Source organism: Pimephales promelas, chromosome 13 (genome assembly GCF_988280905.1).
Source record: "Pimephales promelas chromosome 13, fPimPro1.hap1.1, whole genome shotgun sequence".
Lineage (NCBI taxonomy): Eukaryota > Metazoa > Chordata > Actinopteri > Cypriniformes > Leuciscidae > Pimephales > Pimephales promelas.
In genome coordinates this window covers 11,274,306-11,295,027 of record NC_142781.1, presented here as the reverse complement: position 1 = coordinate 11,295,027, position 20,722 = coordinate 11,274,306, and the positions used below count along the sequence as shown (strand labels likewise).

The window sequence follows — 20,722 nt, the reverse complement described above, 5'->3', positions numbered from 1 at the left end:
ACCGACTGTAAAAAAAACTGTAATAGTAATGTATGTGTTGTTGTTTTTTTTTTTCAGATTATCCATGACCGGATACGGACGCACATGACCAGGAGCAGGGTAATGTGGAATTCTTTGCCTGGAGGACTCTACGCACTTCCTGAGTTCTCCAGCGACCTCACCCTCTTCCCCTTCTACTACTCGACACTCGGTGAGCGTGTATATGTGTGCTTGTGTGTGTGTGTGTGTGTGTGTGTGTGTGCGCGCATCTCCTAAACCACCTCCAGCTCAATGCCGTAAAACTTTGTTGCTGTGAAAATGAAATCATAACTCAGATAGATGTTGGTTTCCCTCCAAGCAGTCACTGTGTGTGTGTGTGTGTGTGACATCTCATAGTGGATGGTGAACATATGTGTCCACCATATTCCTCCCTAAGCATGGCCTGTGTGTTTGCATGCTCATGTAGGGGTTTGTGATGGATTTGTCCCTGGGCTTCACATGTCAGCAGTAAATCTGTATTGCAGAAGTGATAGATGGTCTATACTCTGCTGTCACAGGTGTTGTTAGTCTCACTTTCCATAATTTTGATGACAGGGCAGTTTAGACTCCCTGTCTGTGGCCATAACTTGAGAGAACTTCACTGTGCTGTGATATATGGTGTGATTCGCTCTGCCTGGGCGACACTATAAATCCGGCTACCTGCAATAGATGCTGTTTATTAGGTAATGAGATATCATCCAACATGGCAGTGGAGTGGATTGCACCGATGGTTTGCTGTGTCCCTGTCTTCCTTGATTTCTTTCATTTTATTTTATTTTATTTTTTATGTTGAGGCTTGCATGCACAACGACACAATTTTTGATTCCTTCACACACAGCTCTGCAATTTTAGTTTTTTTTTTTTTATATATATATAATTTCCTACCACATCAGGGTGCCTGTGAGTTGTCAATTAAAAGATGAGCTTGGAAAGGGTATAAGTGTACTGTTCCCTCTCAAGGGAACTCATGCTGTGTCATATGACGAAACTTTCAGGAATGCCCTCAGCGTGACAGTGTGTGAAGCATGTGTGCAGCTAGTCCAATTCTGATTGGTGCTGCATCGCGTCGTTATGTGACGGGGTAACATGTAACTAGGGATGGGCCAAAAACTAGGGGTGTAACAGTACATCAAAATGGATCGATGCATCGATCAAACGTCTAACGATACGATGCATCGATACCACTCATAAAATATCGATATACGGTACCTTTATTTTGACACACTCCACATCCTCATGTAACTTTTCTTTGTTGAAATAGACGTCTGACAAGATTGACTGAACCCTTTGTCACAAAACTGTCATTGGTGTGTTCTACTGTAAAGGCATCACAAGTTTATGTTTTAAAGCAGAAGGGACAAGCCCTGAAAAGTCTATTTTAGCAAATCAACAGTGTTGGGAGTAACGCATTGCAAAAGTAATAGATTACAGTAACATATTAGTTTTTGCTGTAACGCAGTAGTGTAAGGCATTACTAATCAATTTTCAGTAATATTTTACTCGTTACTGTACATGTTCAGTGAGGCTTGTATTACAGTTGTATTACAGTGTATTGTCTGCTTTTACTTCTTAAAGGCAACAGACTATGTGAAAGTTTTAAAGCAGTCTTTTAGTGCCAGTTCAGAGCGGTCGCGTCTGTAACATTGTTTTTTCCTCATAAATGCGAACACGAAAACTAAAATAAAATGAATATTTTAAGTTCTATGGAGACTGGAGAGCCAACCCTTCCTCATCCGATTTGCGCAGTGTAATTAACAGAATTACAAAAAATATATTTTACCTCCTATTTTTTTGTCACGCATGAATGTTTGTCTTTTCCCTAATAATAAAAATAAAACATAGACTGATATTTGTCTAATGTCTGGAGTCCTTTAAGGAAGTAGCCTATACGTTTCAATACATGTATTTTCTGAGAATTTTTATTTCATGTTTTGACTGCAAATGTCATGTCCATAATGCTGGACTTCACCAATTTTAAATAATTTATCCTCAACTAGTTTTGTGTTGTAGGTCTATGTATTTTATAATGTTATCTTCAAATAATACTAATAGCCTAATTTAAAGATAAGGCAGCATTGGATATGGACGGTAAGGAGAATAATGCTGGAGTTGGAAGAGGTGTGTCGCGATTCTGTAGGTTCTAACTAAGTTCTACTTAGTTATTTTGGTGAAAGTAACTCAAAAGTAATACATGAGTAATGTAACGCATTACAATTCTGGGACAGTATTGTAAGGTAATGAATTACTTTTAAATAACAGTAACAAGTAATACCTAATGTATTACAGTTTGGAAGTAACTTGCACAACACTGCAAATCAATGCGCCGTATTCAGGTCAGGTGACCAGACTGCTTATCACTTTGAAAAGAAGTTTCCTCTGGTCAATATATATCCTATAAATATATATATATATATATATATATATATATATATATAATATATCCTCTGGTGTATATATATATATTAAATAATAAATAATTATTAAAAAAACAACTCAAATGTAAAATTGTTGAATTATATTAATCTTTTTGTCATTTTTATTTAATTATGCGAGGATCTTTAATAGCCGTGCTAAAAGGGGCCATCTAATTTTTAACTGTGTGTGTGTCTGTTTCTCTGGATGGATGGATGGATGGATCCACAGTCTGGGTGGATCATTAAAAATAGATTCAAATAATACATTTTGAAAATCAAACCGAAAGTAGATGTGTGAATGTGCTGATTAGTTACTACTAGTCCTCTATGTTTTTGTGTGGTTTGTTTCTGTGTGATCTTTGTGTGTGGCCTGTTTGTTCACGTGTTTCAGACTGCACGTGTGTTTACATGTTCTTGTTTTGTTCTCTTTTATAGAGTTTGAATCCCCACAGAGAGGAAATGGGGATAATAGATGTTCTGTCTAAACGTAATTACTGTCACTGCGTGATATATTACGAACTTCTCTTTTGTTTATTGCTGAACCAGAAAAGCTTCAAAGCTTTGATCAATTCATTTTACTAGTTTTATCCTCTCTGGTTCTCTTTTGTTCTTTGTAGTAACCTTTATTGTGATGTAATAGAGACTTAATGTAGCTGTCGGGTTTCTGGAGTCCCAGTCGCAAACGTAGATAAATGAAGCGAATCCCTGCGGAGGAACAAAGATAAACAGGTGCTCTCTTTGAACGGCTGCCATAAAGCAAACTAATACAAGCGCAGAGAGATGTTACACACAGGAGACTGATGCTGTTGAAGACTGATTTCATAAAGGCTACTCTGCTCTTTTGCTGTGTGAAAACTGCATTTTTATGTGGTTCTTGAATAAAGCAAAGGAATTCATCAACAAGTAAAGACTATTCTAAAGCACTGAAGTCATTTCTGGCATGTGTGTCTGTATTTCTGCAGGTAAGAGTCCTTCTCAGGAGTTTACAGCCGTCATTCAAGCGGTCACACCTTTACAGTCCCAACAGCAGCCCATATTCAAGCTGATCCATGCAGTCACCAAGTCCAAGTTCTGTGCGCAGGTGAGAAGATGACAGGAAAATATAAACAAAATATTATCTACGCTGCAAGTGTGTATCATGTTAGATGTCATTCACACAATTGTTTTGCTGGAGGTCACATTGTCACAGTATTGGTCAGAGTTCTTGCTTTAATGGCGGACTGCACAACTAAAATAAAAATAAAATAAAAATGTCACCAAAAATATTAATAATATATATATGTATATATATATATATATATATATATATATATATATATTATACATACTGTATATATTATATTATATATATAATGGCTGTCAAATGATTAATCGCAATTAATCGCATCCAAAATAAAAGTTTGTGTTTACATAATATATGTGGGTGCACTGTGTATAATTATATATATATATATATATATATATATATATATATATAATATATGAATACACACACATGCTTGTATATATTTAAGAAATATTTTCATGTATGTACTGTATATAGATTTATATATAATTGATATATATATATATATATATATATTAAATATAAATATTTTATATATAAATAATATTTTTTTTTCTTAACCCTCCTGTTACCCTCAAATCTGATAACACTTTTTACCCTCTGGGGTCAATTTGACCCCAGTAATTTAAACCTCCACAATAGTTTATTTTTTTAAAAAAAGGTTTGTCTCAGTTAATTTATGTCTTTGTTGACTACTTAAGTAACGTTTTAAGTTGACATCCACCCACCACCACCCTCCCCACCCCACCTAACTCCACCTTACCCCACCTAACCCCTTACACATCCAGAATACCCATTGCACGACTATGGACAAATTCACAAATCAACATAAAATCTTACTGATTTGACCTAAAATTGGAAAAGTATAAATACATCTGGTGTTCCCTTTCGTAGTCACTTCGAGTTACGTCAGAAGTGACGGAGATTGGGGGTTTCGCATAGAAAGCCAATCCTCTTCGAGTATTTAAACACGAGCCAATGGCATGCAATGCCTTGGGGCTGCGGAAATTTGCATAGCGTACTCCGCCCTACTCCGTGAGTATAAAAGGAGGAAGTGAACGCAACCGCAGTATGTTTTCGCTTCGGAGCCAAGAGAACCTCTTCACTCCTGAAAGCTATTACAAGACTCTTCGAGACGAGCGTCCTCTTCAGTGTTGGTGTGACGGCGGTACCCAGCGAGTTTCTGCATTGCCTGCGATCTGTGCAGTGGTCTGCCAGACTTTGCGCTTCTCCCTGGTCGCCTCAGCGCTGAAAGAGTGAATTTCCTCCTCTCTGTAAAAGAGCTACACGCGGCACGTCTTTTTAAAGACGGTTCGCCCGTGTTCTTCTGGATGCGGTCGATTTCTGTCGTCATCTGATGGTCGCGATCGCTGCTCTGTATGCCTGGGCATTCAGCATGCAGCAGCAGCGTTCGTGGATGACTCATGTTCCTGCTATGGGGACATGACCATCTCCACACTGAGGTTAAAAAAAAAAAAAATATATATATATATATATAAAAAAATTATATTTTATATATAGAATATATATTTTTATATATATAAAAAAAAAAAAAATCTCACTAGAGTGAGAGCCCCGGTCCCCCTTACTCGATCGGCTTCCTTCACGAAAGGGGGCCCGTCGACCGGGGACCCGGCGAATTAACGGTGACGGTGTGGCATAAAGCCCCGACGATTTCTCGGGCCACACCTCCCGCCTCAGTGCGTGAGCCAGCGAGCGTTAGTTCGATTCAGTCGGCTGCCTCTTCAGTGGTACCGGCTGCTTCGAGCAGCGCTCCAGATGATGATGTGATGTCGATCGCAGCATCACTAGGTGGGCTACAGTCCTCGGGAGATGAGGATGCGGCTGCACTGCCCCCTTCGGGAGAGCCAGCGCTGCCCGTGTCGGATCCCGAGCTGACGGCATGCTGTCTCAAGCCGCTGGGAGTATTGGGTTAGAGTGGCATCCTCCATTCTCCCCCGATCTCTCACGGAGGGATAATTGGTTTTTGGACAAAGCTGCCGCCGCAAGGCCACGGCCAACTCCATTGCCTTTTTTTCCCCGAGCTGCATGCGGAGTTATCGCGCTCTTGGGGGACTCCTCTGTCCACTCGAGAGCGCGATCTCTCCCCCGCCTTTCCCCCCTCGATGGGGGGGCCCCCCGTGGGTGCACTGGGATGCCCCCGCTGGAGCGTTCTGTTGCGATACAGCTGTGTCCACAGGGCGCCTCCTCCGTGGTCCTCCTAGGCACCCATCCAAAGCCTGTAGGTTCTCGTCTGCCATGGCGGCGCGTTCCTATAGAGCGGCGGGACGGGCGGCCTCCGCTTTGCATGCGATGAGCACTGTGCAAGCGCAGATGCTCAGAGATATGCTCGAGGGCGGGACTGATCCAACGGCATTCGAAGATTTGCGGTCCGCCACTGACCTTGCTCTCCAAAAGGGCAACGAAAGTGGCCGCTCGCGCCGTTGGTCAGGTGATGGCCACTAGTGTGGTCCAGGAGCGTCAACCTGGCAGACACTCGGAGCGCTGAGCGGATTCGTCTGCTCGACGCCCTTCTCTCCCAGGTTGGCCTTTTTTGGCGGTGCAGTCGAGAACTCTTGCCCAGCAGTCTCCACTGCCCAGGAGCAGACGGAGGCAATCAAACATGTTCTGCCCCGACGACCAGCTGCTGCCTCCACCCAGTCGTCGGCTCAGATGCCTCCCGCTGCTCGCCGCCGAGGACGCCCCCCCGCGGCTCCCCTGCCTCCCGCCCCGCCCCAGCAGCAGCCTTCATCCGGGCCACGGCGTGGAGGAGGCCGCCGGCAGGCGTCACAGCCCCCTCAGGCCGCACACCCCGCTAAACGCCAGGTAAGCGATGATCCTGATACGGGCTGCTCAGTGATGGAGTTGAGTTTTTACCCAGGAGGCGGGAGCAGGCCCCCTCCTGCCCCCGGTGGAGGGCCGGGGGGAAAATCTTTCGTTTTCAGTTCCCGCTGCTCGCCCACGGGTGGGCAGCGCCCTGAGTTGGTTAAGAAAGACTTGACATCATCACTGAGCCCACAGACTGGAATGAGTGCGCTCGACGTTCCAGTGCGTCAGCCCACACATTCCTCTCTGTCTCTGAGGGTGCGGAAGGGTGCGAGTGTCGTCCCCGGGCTACGCCAATCCCTTCCCCCTCTGTCGCCAGACCCCCGGCGGAACGGACCCCCGTGGAACGCTCCGCTTTCCCTGGTCCCTTCCGTCGGGGAGCGGGCTTCGACGCATCCGAGCGGGGTCATCCTTGCACGCGTGCCAGTCGACCCGCCACGCTGCCCCTCCGGGGGGACGTCTGTGGTTCACATGACCCCGTTGGCTCACTTCCTGGAAGCCTGGCTAGTGCTTCCCGGGATATCCCGCTGGGTCATCAGAACGATCAGATTCGGCTACGCGATTCAGTTCGCACGGTCTCCTCCCCGCTTCAGGGGAGTTCGCTCCACGATAGTTGGTGGCAATGCCCCACTCCTGAGAGCGGAGATTGCGACCCTGCTGGCGAAGGGTGCAATCGAGACGGTCCCTCCAGCCGAGGTGGAGTCCGGGTTTTACAGCCCCTACTTCATTGTCCCCAAGAAGACCGGTGGGTTACGACCGATCCTGGACCTGCGCATTTTGAACCGTTCTCTCCATCGACTACCGTTCAAAATGCTCACGGCCTAACGCATTTTCGAATGTGTTCGGTATCAGGATTGGTTTGCAGCGATCGACCTGAAGGACGCGTACTTCCATGTGTCCATCTTACCTCGACACAGACCGTTTCTTCGGTTTGCCTTCGAGGGCCAGGCATATCAGTACGCCGTTCTCCCATTCGGGTTAGCTCTGTCCCCTCGCGTCTTCACGAAGATCGTCGAGGCAGCCCTTGTTCCCCTTCGCGAGCACGGGGTTCGCATCCTGAATTATCTCGACGACTGGCTGATACTAGCACACTCTCGAGCTCAGCTTTGCGAACACAGAGACTTGGTGCTCCGGCACCTAGCCCGTTTGGGCCTTCGGGTCAACCGGGAAAAGAGCAAACTTTGCCCCGTGCAGAGGATCTCTTTTCTCGGCATGGAGATAGACTCGGTCGCCATGTCCGCGCAGCTCACGAACGAGCGCGCGCACTCACTGCTGACTTGTCTGCGACAGTTCGAGGGCAAGAGTGCGGTTCCACTGAAACTATTTCAGAGGCTCCTGGGGCATATGGCATCCGCGGCCGCGGCAACGCCGCTCGGTTTGCTTCATATGAGACCGCTTCAGCTGTGGCTTCGCGATCGAGTCCCGAGGTGGGCATGGCATCGCGGCTCGCTCCGAGTTCCAGTGACTCCAGCGTGCCGCCGAACCTTCTTCCCGTGGTCGAACCTCAGCTTCTTACGGACCGGCGTCCCTATTCAGCGAGTTTCCAGGCATCTCGTTGTCTCCACGGATGCATCTACCACGGGTTGGGGTGCCATGTGCAATGGGCATGCAGCCGCCGGTTCCTGGACAGGAGCCCAGCGCCTCATGCACATCAATTGCCTCGAGCTGTTGGCAGTACGGCTCGCCCTACACCGCTTCCGAGCGTTGCTCAAGGGCCAGCATGTGCTTGTCCGCTCAGACAACACTACGGCAGTAGCGTACATCAACCACCAGGGGGGTCTACGCTCACGCCAGTTGTCGCAGCTCGCCCGCCACCTCTTGATATGGAGTCAGAAGCACCTGAGGTCCCTTCGTGCAGTTTACATTCCTGGAGACCGGAACTGGGCAGCCGACGAGCTGTCCCGGGTCCGCCCCATCTCCGGCGAATGGCGACTCCATCCCCAGTCGGTCCAGCTGATTTGGGACGAGTTCGGGGAGGCACAGATAGACCTGTTCGCCCCTCTCGGGACTCGTCCCACTGCGCCCAGTTTTATTCTCTGACCCGCGGCACTCTCGGCTCGGATGCGCTGGCGCACAGCTGGCCACGGGGCCCACGCAAGTATGCGTTTCCCCCAGTGAGCCTCCTTGCACGGGTGTTGTGCAAGATCAAGGAGGACGAGGAGCAGGTCTTGCTGGTAGCCCCCTACTGGCCCACCAAGACGTGGTTCTCCGATCTCTTGCTCCTCGCGACAGCACCTCCTTGGCCTATTCCTCTGAGACAAGACCTACTCTCTCAGAGACGGGGCACTCTGTGGCACCCTCGTCCCGATCTTTGGAGGCTGCACGTGTGGCTCCTGGACGGCACGAGGCAGGTTTGAGTTCGCTGCCACCTGCGGTGGCGGCAACCATCACTTCCGCAAGAGCGTCGTCCACGAGACACCTTTATGCGTTGAAGTGGAACCTCTTCGTCAATTGGTGCTCTTCTCGCGGAGAAGACCCCCGGAGATGTTCGATCAGTGTCGTGCTTTCCTGCCTGCAAGAAGGGTTGGAGCGCAGGCTGTCGCCCTCCACTCTTAAGGTTTACGTCGCGGCCATTGCCGCTTCTCATGAAGCAGTGGAAGGTAAGTCCTTAGGGAAGCACGACCTGGTCATCAGGTTCCTGAGGGGAGCGAGGAGGCTGCATCCGCCTCGTCCTCCCCTCGTACCCTCTTGGGACCTCTCGGTAGTTTTAAGTGCTCTGCAGAGGCATCCCGTTGAGCCTTTGCAATCGGTAGAGTTAAAGTTTCTGTCCATGAAGACAGCACTCCTGGTTGCATTGGCCTCCATCAAGAGGGTGGGGGACCTGCACGCATTCTCCGTTGACGAAGCATGCCTGGAGTTCGGGCCGGCTTACTCTCACGTGATCCTGAGACCCCGGCCTGGATATGTGCCCAAGGTTCCCACCACTCCCTTCCGGGACCAGGTGGTGAACCTCCAAGCGCTGCCCCCGGAGGAGGCAGACCCAGCCTTGGCACTGCTCTGTCCGGTACGTGCTCTCCGCACCTATGTCGACAGAACGCAGTGTTTCAGGACCTCAGACCAGCTCTTTGTCTGTCATGGAGGGAGCCAGAAGGGAAGGGCTCTCTCAAAGCAACGGCTGTCCCACTGGATTGTGGATGCCATTGCTTTGTCTTACCAGCAGCAAGGCCTTCCGTGCCCCCTTGGTGTGACGGCCCATTCCACTCGGAGTGTGGCCTCCTCTTGGGCTTCAGCGCACGGCGCCTCGCTAACAGACATCTGCAGAGCTGCAGGCTGGGCGACACCCAACACCTTCGCCAGATTCTATAATCTGCGAATTGAGCCGGTATCCTCTCACGTACTCGTTTCGGCCAGTTCTGGATCCGCTCAGGTGTCTTCGCTTGCTCGCCACTCCACTCCCCGGACTGGATAAGTGCGATATTCCTCAGTTCTTCCATTGAAGCCTTGAGTCCTCCAGCACCGACGATGCGGGCACCACTGCTGTGGCTCTGGATGCTGGCTAGGTGCCTCCATGCGTACGGTTCCCCCTTGGTAACCGTCTCATGTGTATTATCCACTGTAAGCCTCTCTGAGCATGTGTCTTCCCTTGGCAAGCCATCTGCCACCCCTGGAGCTGAATTTAGTGCCACCTGCGGTTGGTGCTCCAGTGATTCCATATGTGTTCCTATGTGGCCATATGTGTATTCGTAAGTCCTCCCTTCGGTAGGCAGCTGGTAGCATGTCCCCTTCGGGATATGTTTCCCAGTGTACCTTGGTAATCCTGTGTCTAAGTCGGATCCCCTAAGGAAAACAGGTAAGGCTCGGGGGTTCAGACTTTCGCAGGGCACTGGAAGACAGCCTGAAGTTGGCGTGATGGCACAGACCCCCAATCTCCGTCACTTCTGACGTAACTCGAAGTGACTACGAAAGGGAACGTCTCGGTTACGTATGTAACCCTCGTTCCCTGAGTAGGGAACGGAGACGTTACGTCTCCCTGCCACTTCTGCTGTATCGCTGGGTAGATGCCGAGTTCAGTCTTGGCTCCTCAGCGAAGACATACTGCGGTTGCGTTCACTTCCTCCTTTTATACTCACGGAGTAGGGCGGAGTACGCTATGCAAATTTCCGCAGCCCCAAGGCATTGCATGCCATTGGCTCGTGTTTAAATACTCGAAGAGGATTGGCTTTCTATGCGAAACCCCCAATCTCCGTCACTTCTGACGTAACGTCTCCGTTCCCTACTCAGGGAACGAGGGTTACATACGTAACCGAGACGTTTTATTTGTTTTATAATATTTCTAAGTACAGATTTATGTAATCTATGACATTTGGAAAGAAAAACTATTTATTTTATCAAGGATAGTAACACGAGTTATGTTTGGGGTCAATCTCACAAAAATTATGTTTTCTCCTCCCCCATGGCACGGGAAACATCAAATTTCTCACAAAAACGATGTATTCCCCTCCCAAATACACAGGGAAGAATTATTAGTTATCTTGACAATTATGTCACATGTCATGTGAACTACTAGTAGTTCTCGCAATACTACAGATATGGTTATGTTTGGTTAGAGCCCTAAAACAGAGGGACGTTTTTTGAAAATGATATTGAATATGTAAAAATACAATGAACATTATAAATTCAAATTATAACATGTTATAATGACCTCAATGTAACAACCAAAACAAATGTGTGTGAAATTTTAATATTTCTTCTGTTTTATTATACATCTAAAAGAGCCTGGGGTCAAATTGACCCCAAGGAACACCGATGTTACAAAATTTGTACAGGACTTTGAAAAAATATTAGCAGGTTAATTTTATGTTTACAGAGTTGTCCCCATTAAATTAGGAAAAGTCATTAAATTTGAAGCAAAAAAAAAAAAAATTATGTTTTTACAGACGTTAAACATTGAATGGGGTCAAATTGACCCCAAGGATAATAGGAGGGTATATACATGCATGTGTGTTATATATATACAAAATAATTATACACAGTGCACCCACATATATTATGTAAACACAAACTTTTATTTTGGATTAATCGTTTGACAGCCATTATATACATGTGTATAGAGAGAGAGAGAGAGAGAGAGAGAGAGAGAGAGAGAGAGAGAGAGAGAGAGAGAGAGAGAGAGAGAGAGAATTTACCACGGCAACTGCAATACAATGTGTGTGTGTGTGTGTGTGTGTGTGTGTGTGTGTGTTTATATTGCATTTTAATTCAGTTAACATTTATATAATTTCAGTAGTTCAAGTTTTTATTTTTTAGTTAACGATAATAATCCTGCGTCAAAAACATAAATTCATACAGGTTTGATATGAGATTAAAATTCTAGTTCCTTTGGCATTCTGGAGAGGAAAGTGTTGGTATATTAATTGCAGCACTGCCTAATTTATCATATCATGAAGAAGATGAATGATTATCAATGGATGAATCAAACTCATTTAGAATGTCCCCGATTTTTGACATGGTTTTCCACACATCATTTTTTATTATGTCCCTGTATGTGGGCAGCGACTAATCATGCGAAACAAGTCAAAAGTCTGGCTTTGCAAACACTCAGTATACATCCAGTATGTGATAAATGGCAGATCATGTTATCTTCACTTTCTTAACTCATATTTGGTGCTCCTTTCATTAAGTTAAAGTAAACAACATTTTTCCAATCAGCAGACATGTCGGTTTAAATTATATTAGATGGATTCTAAATTGTATGATATTCAGTGTCACACAGTATTAATGACCATGTTCTCCCGTAAGATAAAAAAAAATAGAATATTCTTAGGTTCTCCCCGATGGACACATTGCATTTTAGATACAATTAAATGCAATAAGTTAAACTTAAAGGTACAATATGCAGGATTTTTGCAGTTAAATATCCAAAAAGCACTAGGCCAAATGTTATATATTTTGTTTAGTTTAATAGATTACTTACAATATCTCAAATGTTTCCAACTATTTGTAAATCGTGAGAAAATTGCAATTTTAAACCAAGGAAACAGGGCTTGTGAGCAGGGGCATATCCGCGTTACCCCCGGTTTCCGCCAGGTTTGACCTCGTACTGCAATAGTAACCATGGCGACAGACGTGGACAACTGGGTCGGTTATGCCCGTTATGCGTGCTCAAAAGCGTCCCTAGCAGGGTTTTGTTTAAACATTATGGGCCATGGCAAGCAGATTTTGAGACAAAAAGAGGACTAGAACGAAGATCAACATCTTTCGAGACTAAAGTCACGTCCGTGACTAACTTTGACTTGACAGAGACGCGAGTGTTGCATGTTACTTGAGCAAACAGGTGAGCAAACCAATGTATATAAAACTAATCAATGTTATATAGTTCAACATGATGAAAAGTTAGAATATGATCAGCATGTTATTCTCTAATGTTAGTCTCATACAGCCAACAAAGAACCTAACTAACAACATTCAACACACACAAATGCCGTTTAGTGTGATAGTGTAACTGTTAGAGCAAGTGAAGCAGCGCTGCATTAGCCTACCTCAAGTTTAATTCCTCTAATAAACTGACCTGTGTGAGTAATTCAGCGTGTAGTTCGGTAGAATAAATGTCCTTATTCCTTTACATCCGCGGGACTAGCGTTGCGTGTGGCGCCGGTATACGTCTAGCTATCGCGCCCTGCTTCATACTACAGTCATGTTAAAAACATCACTGTATTCACTCATCCATAAAAGATCCATCAGCTTGACGACAAGATCCATAATTCCGCTTAATGCAGAATATACGTCATTAATATATACCTTTGTTATCGTAAGAGGTTAGCGACCCCTGGTGGCGAAACAATCTTGCATATTGTACCTTTAATAGTGCTTAAGCTGTATATGTAATTTCTGTCTATTGTCTTTGAAATCAGGTTAAAGTGTACTGCCAGATGGTAAACTGAAATATACTTTTAATGGAATTACAGATTAGTGATGATGAAGATTTCATTCAAATTGAATGCATCAAATAACACACTACAGTTAAAATTATAATCAAATGCTTTACATTTGCTAAAGTATGGAGCAAGGATTGTGTGTTTTTTACATGCGAGAAAATAAATGATCTGAGAGAGAAAAAAATGTTTGAGAGAAAAAGTTATCAAACTGATAGCAAAAAAAAGCATTTCATGAGAGAAAAAAAAAATTTAAGAGAGACCTCAAAGGGTCATTATTTTTTTGCTATTTGTTATTTTTTGCTATTTTTTTCCTCTCATGAAATACTTTTTTGCTATCAGTGTGATAACTTTTTCTCTCAAACATTTTTTTCTTTCAGATCATTTATTTTATCGCATGTAATAAAGACACAATCCTAGCCCCATACTTTAGCATGTTAGTAAAGATACAAAAAAAAAACACTTCTGTAAAGCATGACAAATATTATTAAAACGTTTATTTAAAATGTACTTTAAAGTAAACTTTTCCTTTGACATTATTACAAAGTGCACTTTTTGAAAGTAGTTAAGTGTCTTAAAAGCATAATGAAAGTGAAATTTCTTTAAATACATTTAAGTGGCTTTTAATGTCATTACTGCGTGAAAATATTCTTTTAAGATTTGAAATACACTGGAATTGCACATTCAATACAATCAAGCACTTTTTTTTGTTTTGTTTTTTTACAAGGGCTTACATTATAGGCCTTATCTGCAAATGTTCTTAATTAACACAGTTTCTAAAAATGAAAAGTCTCTAGATAATTTCCAGTTTGTTTGGAGGCTCTTGGACCTATTTTCTGCACTTATAAATGAGTATGGGATTTGTTAAGAAATGTTAATTACTTTTTGCATGTGGGCTGTAATAATTCATACCTGCACCTACAATATTTTTTAATTTTTTTATTTTTATTTTTATTTATTTTTATTTTTTTATTTTATTTTTTTTTTATTTTTTTATTTTATTGTTGTTGTTTTTTTGTTTTTTTTTTAACCTAACATTGAATAGCCATGTTTTTCACGTGTATTGAAAAGTGCAGTGCAGGTCATGTGTTTTAATGTGGTTTCAGATTTTAGTGCTGTGGAACTGTGAGAAGCCTCCACCACCCAGAAACAAGTGGCCCTCCATCACAACACCCTTCTCCATCATCGAGGGCAAGCGAAAGGTGAGGTAGATGAAAGAAAACGAGAAAGATGATGAAATAAAAAGAGAGAAATTGCAGGTTGCATTTACACCTAAAAAGATTAGATTTTCATGTAAATGTAATTGTATAAGCTATAAATATTTGCAGTTTTGGAATTCAATTAATAATAAAATAATAATAAATAAGTGTGTAAATAGTTAAGTTCAGTTAACTTCTGGCGACAAGTTTGTGCTCAAAGTATAGGTGTGTGAGGTTACACACTGGTGGGAAGGAATCAGAATAACCGAGAACAGGACAGATGCCACCATTTAAAATCTCGAAAATGAAGAAATTGTGTTTGTAAGTGTGATATCTGCACAGCTGTGTGTGGGTGGTTATGTGAATATTCTGAATGTATCTCATCATTTGCACCTTTCAGACTTTGTCTGCTCACCGTCTTCCCTCTTTGCACATCTTTTACTCATTTACATCTTCTTGTCATGTGTAATTTGCAGATACAGCTCGCCTATGAACAAAGTTGATGTGATGGCTCACTCTTTCTCCTCACTTATCGCTTAGTTGTTTTATCTGTAACTATTAAGATGTTTACGGTTTTCAAATGGTGTGTAGGAAAAAAATATCTTATGTGATAAGTTATATGATTAACTAAACTCTGCATGAAACACTGGGTGTTTATTCAACTATGGCCACATTCAGATTTCTGGGTTTAAAAGGACTTAAACTAAATAAGAAACCTGATAATAATTAACCATAGAAACAAACAGGGACATTTTAAGTGGTCTCTGAAACCTTAGTGGATGTAATTGAGTGCACTCATTCAATGGGTAAAGAATACCCATAATGAATCATCCCACAGCTGAATCATCCATCCATCCATTTTCCAAATCACTGGTTTAATATGGCTACAATACAATGTAATATCATACAGGTATAAATTCCTTTTTAATTGGTTAAGGTTTATACAAGATACACATTTTCATCGCACTATTGTAGCTGCCAGTTTGCTAAGTTTTAAATGATATTGAACAGAAAGCACAAATATGCAAAAGCAGCATCCGTTGCACTCAGTGTTCGAATTCGCTCACTCGATTTCATTCACTCCTTCAAGCGGACTAGTTGAGTAATGTGGGGGCGATTTCAAACACAGCCAGGGACATAATCAGAAACCTAAGAAACAGAAGCTAAAAAAAAGAGATGGGAAACACGGAATAAGGGAAACACAACAGAACATCAAAATAAGAGCCAGGAGCGTGACAAAATATGTATATATTTCTGTTTTCCAGGGAAATCACAAAATAAAATAGAATCAAAAGCTGCCACAATTCTGATATACAGTACATCCAGCTACAAAAATCTCCAAAATTCCAACTTTGAAAATATATAGCTGCTAATAAATGCCCACTTGTGGGCATTTATTAGCATAATTACTCAAGTGTTACTAAAGACATTTTCTAAAAGTTACTAAAGTTCACCAAAAATCTCAAACGTTTGCACAAATCATGACTAGATCATGTAGTAACACTTGAGTAATTACTAGTTAGTTCCAATGATCTTCACTTTATAATACGAATCCAAATAATGGGCTCTATGCACGGCGTTATTTCCGGTGAAGGATTAAGGATGCTCGATAACTTCCGCCGATCGTAGAGTCCAATGCACTACCGAGAATTTATATTGAATTTTATACTCCATGGTTATACTAATGAAACGTTAGTCACAAAAACAGATAAAACAGACACCCCTCGTTGTGTTTATGCTTCTTTTTAAAATTAAATTAAATAAACATAACTATATATAAAATTACATCTAAACGTATGTACGTTTCGTTTCAAAGACGGGAGGACAGTAAATATTGAAGACTCTGCCATAATCCCGTTTTCTCCGGTTTTCCTCCGCTTTAATCTCCACAACCGGAAATGGACGAGCATCCTTGCGTCAAATGCGGAACTTAATGCGTGCATATAGCCCATTAGTAATTCCCACAGAAGTATCTAGTAACACTTTCATCTGTGAGCTTTTACTTACTAATTCGGTAATAAGAATTTCGTTTAGTTAATAGTAGTTACTAGATTGTTAATAAACTTTTTCAGTAGTTCTCCGGGAAGTATTAAAAAAATAGTAGTTATTGATTACTTAATAGTGAACTACCACTTTCGTCTGTGCGCTATTACTTACTAGTTCGTTAATCAGAGTTTCTTCTTAGTTAATAATAGTTACTAGATTGTTAATATTGTGTTACTCATTAGTTCTTGTGTAGTTATTCATTAAGTCTGCCACGGGACACATTATCCTGCATAGCACAGTTCCATGTGGAGACTGAAAAAATCCTTCAAGTCATTCCGAACAGGTGTCGTTATGGCAGCTCGGGTGGACCCTTTATTTTACTGTCTATGGGTGGAACGGGCCCTGGACATCCGTGTTGATTCTGTGGGGATAAAGTTTGTGTCGTCTTGTTATTCAACGTCGATTAGCTCTCCAGCTGGCAGCTGCAAAAACAACATTCTCTCTCTTTCGCTCACGGCGCACGGAACCAAAGAGATTCGCGAACCCCCCTAGCATTCTGGCGGCGAAATGCACCGCGATGCACCACAACCTCACGCAGAAGTATAAAACGGCCACGACGCCGTAGCAGTGACGACGTAGCTACGCCGTGGAGTTGACGCAGAAGCATGATGAGGCCTTTACTCCAGCCGACGCTTATCATTGTACTTGGTGACTTCAGGTTTGCATTCATCTGCTCGGCCATGGAAACCCATTCAAGCTCCCGCTGCACAATATTTGTGCTGATATTAAAGTTGCTGTTTTTCCAGCCCGTTCTCATCCTTTAACGTCATATAGAACGCTATATGCAAAAACGGCGCTATACTACGCACATGGCACCCTTTATCGTTAATATAACACGCGAACCCAAGACGTTATAAATCCTTTAGCGTGAATATGACACGCACACCCTACCCCACACCTAAACTTAGCCCTCACAGCACGTGTTATAGTATAGCGCCGTTTTGTCATATAGCGTTATATATGACGTTAAAGGATGAGAATGCGTTGGTTTTTCCTAAATGCTTCCACTTACCAATAATACAAATTACAGTTGACTGTGGAATATCTAGCAGGGATGAAATTTCAAGAACTGACCTCCTGAAAAGGTGGCATCATATCAGAATACCATGCTTGAATTCACTGAGCTCTTCAGAGCGACCATTTTTTATGTTTGTAAATGCAGATTGCAGGGCTAGGTCCTTGATTTTCTACAGATTTTCTACATTAGTGCAGAAGTTAAGACGTCACTGTGTAGGACAACTCGGAAGTTAGCGGTGCATGGGTTCCTTTGATCGGAAAGCTATGCATTTTTCCCATAGACTTTTGGAAAAAAATCGCAAAAAATAAGATCTGTTCTCAATAAAGAGTTGTGACCCTTAAACGTTTTGTCTATCAAGATAATCTTTGCAAGTTAATTTGAAATGTATACATTTTGAAGTCTATAAAAAGTTTAAAAAAACACAAGCAGGTTATAAAACGTGAAAATATTTAGAGGTTTTATTCACCACAGACCTTATTTCAGACGATTTAGCAAAAACCCTTTCAAAAATCCCATAGACTTTAGGGCGAGGGAACCGGAAGTGCTAAAATGCTAACTCACTTCCACGTTTTGGCCTACAAAGTGACGTCACAACTTCGGCACTCTACAGGTCTGATTGAAACATCTGAATTCAAGAATAAACATGTCCCAATATTTTTGTCCATATATATTTATTAAGTGCACCAGCTTCTTATAAATTTGTGAAAAATTTCTCACCCTAACAGTTTGTTTTTGTACTTTTTGTAGTTTGTAGTTTTGCAACACTAAAAAGTGGTGGTTTGTCATAGACTCTAGATTCTATGTTTTTGCTTGTTGGTCAACATCTAAACTGAAAAATAATACATTTTCAAACTGACTATGAAATTCAGGTTGACTAAAACCTCTTTCTATCAGCTCTGCATGTCTGCCATAGCAACCATGATCTCTGCATCTGTTACCTTGGAGATTGATTTAATATATATATGTAGAGAACAAATAAACCCTCAGGAATGATATAAATAACAATGTTAGATATAAGGTATCAACAGGTTTCTTAAACACTCCTACCATTCTTTCCACACCCATTTGCCAAAGGTTTGCCAGGTTAGTTGGATCAAATCTATAAAAGATGATGAGAATCACGTCTGCACATATCTGTTATTGTAGTAGAATGATTTCCTGCTACTAAAATGGGCTGTAAAAATTTATCCAAGCTGCAAATTGGACATTATGCTGTAAGTCAAAAGTTTGGCTATGGTAGACTAAGCAGCCCGTCGGACAGAAGAACAGAGGAGTAAGTTCAAGGGTCATCTAGACCACTTCAAATTGCCTTTCCATTGGAACTGAAAAGATCTGGTGCGCACACGTCAATGACCCAACAAAACAATTCATCATCTCAAGAGATTCATTATGAGACTGACATTTCAATTATCATCATCATGACAGGAAGATCTTAGTATCATTCATCAAGATTTTAACAGCTTTTTGATTTTACATTAATGGATTTTACTACGTTTAGTTTACATTTGAAAATGCATTTCACAAAATGTAAATGTAGTGTGTGCAGGTACTGGGTAAGCTTTTCAGTGTAAGCACCTTAACAGTGTAAATATTAATATATTACTAAATGCATGTTAATCTAGGCCAGCCTTAAAGTGCAACCCTCAGTTTTAAACAATATGTAATACATCATAAGAGTTGGTTATATATCTTTCTATATACCTGAAGAAAAGAAAAACAACCTGCCGTAATTTTAGTCTTTGCTGATATATAACTGGTGATATAAACGTTTTTAAAAGTATCTCAATCAGAAATGTACATAAATAAATACAATTCAGTTAGTTACTTTGAAAGGACTTTGAATTAATGTGTCAAACAAGTGAGGAATAGATAATCACAATTTTAATCAAAAGCCATTTGTCAAAATGAAATCATATTGTGACTAATAAGCTATCAAACACCACATCCAAATCATAACACGCTTTTATCTGAGCCCTGATCAAGATAAATTGGAATTGTTCAACACTGAGATAAAATCTTAATAGAGAAACATGCACTTGGTTTCCACTAGAACTGCAATCACAAGAGGGTCATGAAAGGGAGAGAGTTCATCCCAGAGGCCAATTGTGATGGCAAAGATGCCAATATCTGAAATCCTTGTCCCCATGAGGACAACAGCTTATAAATCATGCTAAGCGATGTTTTGTGTGTGTCCTTATTAGACATGTCTGATGTCTTCAACATTGATGCATTTCCTTTTCTCTGTACTCATTGCACTTTGAGTACAGAGAAAAGCACTATATATATATATATATATATATATATATATTATAAAATTAATATTAAGTATATTTCACAAATAATTACAAAAAAATGGCAAGTAACAACATTTTGATTTTTGTAGTAAAAAGACTATAGTAGTATTTTCTTGTACACTCACCAGATTTGACTGTAACAAAGAGATAAACATGTTTGATATTAATGTTTAACAATGTATCAAAGAGATAAACATGAGATATTAATGTTTAACAATGTTTAAAGAAGAATCAAACATAACACTAACCCCCCCCCACCCCCCACCCCCCACCCCCCACCCCACATACCGTAATTGGTGGGAAAGAGATATATAAAAATGGTGGCAGTTATTGTGACTGGCTTTTGTCTGTTTGGTATGGCTTTTGTCTGTTTGGTATGGGAAAATGTTCCAGTAAGTAAGTATGACAATTTATATTATGCAAGTGTTTAACTGAAAACAATAAACATTTGGTTGCCGGTCTTGTTTGAGTTCTTAACACAATACATAAATTAAAATAGTGAAATGAATGACTCCGTAAATGTTAAACTAAAGAAAAGAATGAGAGCAACAACACTAAACAATACACAAACATATCTGCGTTAACTGGTGTTAAAATTTACTTTAAATTTGTGTTAAAATATAAATAAAATAATGCAGGAGAAGAGGCGAGGAAACCGTAAAGGGCAGACAGTCCCTGTGGAAGATTATGTGAGCTTTACAGTTAAATAAACCATGTCTTGAGGGAAAAGGAGTGATATCAGAGGAAGGAGCCATGTGTCAACAAAGACAGCTGGCCTCCCAGATAACTACATAGTCCTTTCCAGAACATATATGAGAGAAGACTCAGAATGAAAAATGCAGTGATATGCATATATTATATGCTCGGTTCACACATTATTTTTTTGTTGTTGTTGTTCTTGTTGTTGCAATGCACATACGATGGAATTCTATATGACAGGGCATGTTTTAAATACACTAAAAAATTCAA

General features: G+C 41.9%; 1 protein-coding gene across 1 annotated transcript in view; it reads left to right on the top strand.

The window, feature by feature from the left end:
- Positions 1–20,722, top strand: part of LOC120493730 (exostosin-1) — a 358,315-nt gene that overhangs the window by 302,986 nt on the left and 34,607 nt on the right. Inside the window, exons 6-8 of the mRNA XM_039692526.2 lie at positions 58–190; positions 3,395–3,513; positions 14,303–14,398. Coding sequence (XP_039548460.2) covers positions 58–190; positions 3,395–3,513; positions 14,303–14,398 — 348 coding nt within the window. The remainder of the gene's footprint in view (positions 1–57; positions 191–3,394; positions 3,514–14,302; positions 14,399–20,722) is intronic.